General features: G+C 40.4%; 1 protein-coding gene across 2 annotated transcripts in view; it reads left to right on the forward strand.

The window, feature by feature from the left end:
- LOC108965885 (integrin alpha-PS1) overlaps window positions 1–1,957 on the forward strand; it is a 205,543-nt gene extending 203,586 nt beyond the window's left edge. For both annotated transcript variants that reach the window (XM_018928556.1, XM_018928557.1), the window contains 2 exons: window positions 115–819; window positions 891–1,957. In XM_018928556.1, the coding sequence (XP_018784101.1) occupies window positions 115–819; window positions 891–1,130 (945 nt within the window). In that variant the 3' untranslated portion in view covers window positions 1,131–1,957. The remainder of the gene's footprint in view (window positions 1–114; window positions 820–890) is intronic.
- Window positions 1,958–2,020: the final 63 nt, after the last annotated feature.

The raw sequence follows: 2,020 nt of genomic DNA on the forward strand, positions 1-2,020 counted from the left end.
ATAATAATTTAATTTCAAACTAAAATATATAAAAAATGTTCGAGAAAATTAAAAAATAAATAAATAAATAAAAGGTATTTATATCCAAAATCCAATCCAATCCCACCCACACAGATTTTTAACGAAGGGCCCTGGAAGGCGCCGAAGGTCGTGCTCACCATCTACTGGCCACATCAGCTGACCAGCGAAAAGAGTAAAAAGGACAAATGGTTACTCTATCTGGAGGCTATGCCAATTGTGGAGAATGCCGAACTTAGCGAATGTTCCGTGGCACCCGGGCTCATTAACCCGCTGAAACTCACATCGAAAACGAAATCAAACGATTTATTGAGCACACTGCAAATGGCACCGGCAGCCTATATGATGCGTCCCACCGATAAGACACAATACTTTAGCCGTTACAGCACGTACAGTGAGAAGAGTGTCTATAAGAAACCAAAGCCCACACAACGGCCGGGTCCACATGACGAGGACGATGACGACGAAGAAGGACGCTATTTGAATCGTGTGCGTCGCAACACATTCGAACGCATCATACGACCCGAACGTTTCATGGACAATGGTGGTGAGCACACAAATCGTAAACGTGACATTGTCGAATTGGATTGTAATAAGGCGACAGCGTCTTGCGTTAAAATACAATGTGATATTTACAATATTGAAGCGTTCACCGAGGCGTCCGTGCATATACGTGCGCGTCTGTGGAATTCCACGCTCGTATCCGAGTATCCACGCGCCGATTTGGTGCGAATTATGTCGCGAGCGACAGCTAAAATACCGCTCGAGTTCTCAGTGGAGCACACGGAAGTGAATTATCTGGTAAGTACACTCGTATTCGTTACACTCTCTTGAAAGTTTTTTCACTAAACTCTTGTGCTTTTCGTTTTTAGGTGGAGACACGCGCCTATCCCGAACTGCTCGATCAACAGCGAGAACAGCCGACATCCATATGGGTTTACATTGTAGCCATTATCTGTGGTCTAATCGTCTTAGCTGTGGTCGTACTTATACTCTGGCATATCGGTTTCTTCAAGCGTCGACGACCCGATCCAACGCTAAGCGGCAATCTGGTTAAGAGCGAAGAGAAACCATTCTTGAATGACGCAACGAGTAATGGTCGTGGCTTCTAACAAGAGGGGACAGTCGGGTGGGATATCGCACAGCGGGCGCCTCCTAAAGTACAACAAACATGCTGTCTAACACTAAAGCAACGCGTCGAACAACCAGCAGTGATCTTCAATGCCGCAACTGCCAACAATAACAATAATGCATACTATAGCAACAATAATAACAATAACACAAACGGTTATGGTGGTGCCTCGTATAAGCCAGCTTGGGGTGGTACTGGCCAAACGGATGTGGCAGTCATCGATTGGGGTTCGCATTGGTAGTAGGTGTGCGTATGTGCTTCGTTTTAGTGTTATATGTGGCGTGGCATGGTGTTTGTTGGGTGGCAAAGCGTTATGTGTCGGCTTATACAATATTATTATATTATATAATATTTTCTAGGGTGGTAAATGTCTGTGCCATTTTACTTAATTTAGGCATACATATGTATAAATAAATAATATTGCGGTTCATTTTAGGTTAAAATTTTTAAATAAATATTTTAGCTAGTGAAACCATCCGCTGCTTTCGCTGATTATCGATTTGTATAGCAGCAAATGACAGTTGAACGGCATTTAATGCACAACATATTGTTTAAGTTTAGATTTAGGTTATGAAAAGGCCTTACTTGTGTAGAATTTAAAGTGTAAGCGTTGTGTAAAGTTCACTAAAAGACTTGACTCGACAAGCAAGTTGCAAAAAATAAGTAAATAAAGTAAGGCAATATTTATGTAAAAAGTAATTACTACAGCAGGAAATTAATTCCAAGAACACAAAAAACAAGAACAAAATCTAAAAAACAGAAAAGCCGCGAAGCCTTTAATCATAGCGACTGAATTTCTTATATTTTATTTTATTTTTAGAACGATATTTTAACTTTTAATATTTTTTGTGTATTATTTATTTTTTTTTT

Source organism: Bactrocera latifrons, unplaced genomic scaffold (assembly GCF_001853355.1).
Source record: "Bactrocera latifrons isolate USDA-ARS-PBARC rearing strain unplaced genomic scaffold, ASM185335v1 scaffold_15, whole genome shotgun sequence".
In the NCBI taxonomy this organism is placed as follows: Eukaryota; Metazoa; Arthropoda; class Insecta; order Diptera; family Tephritidae; genus Bactrocera; species Bactrocera latifrons.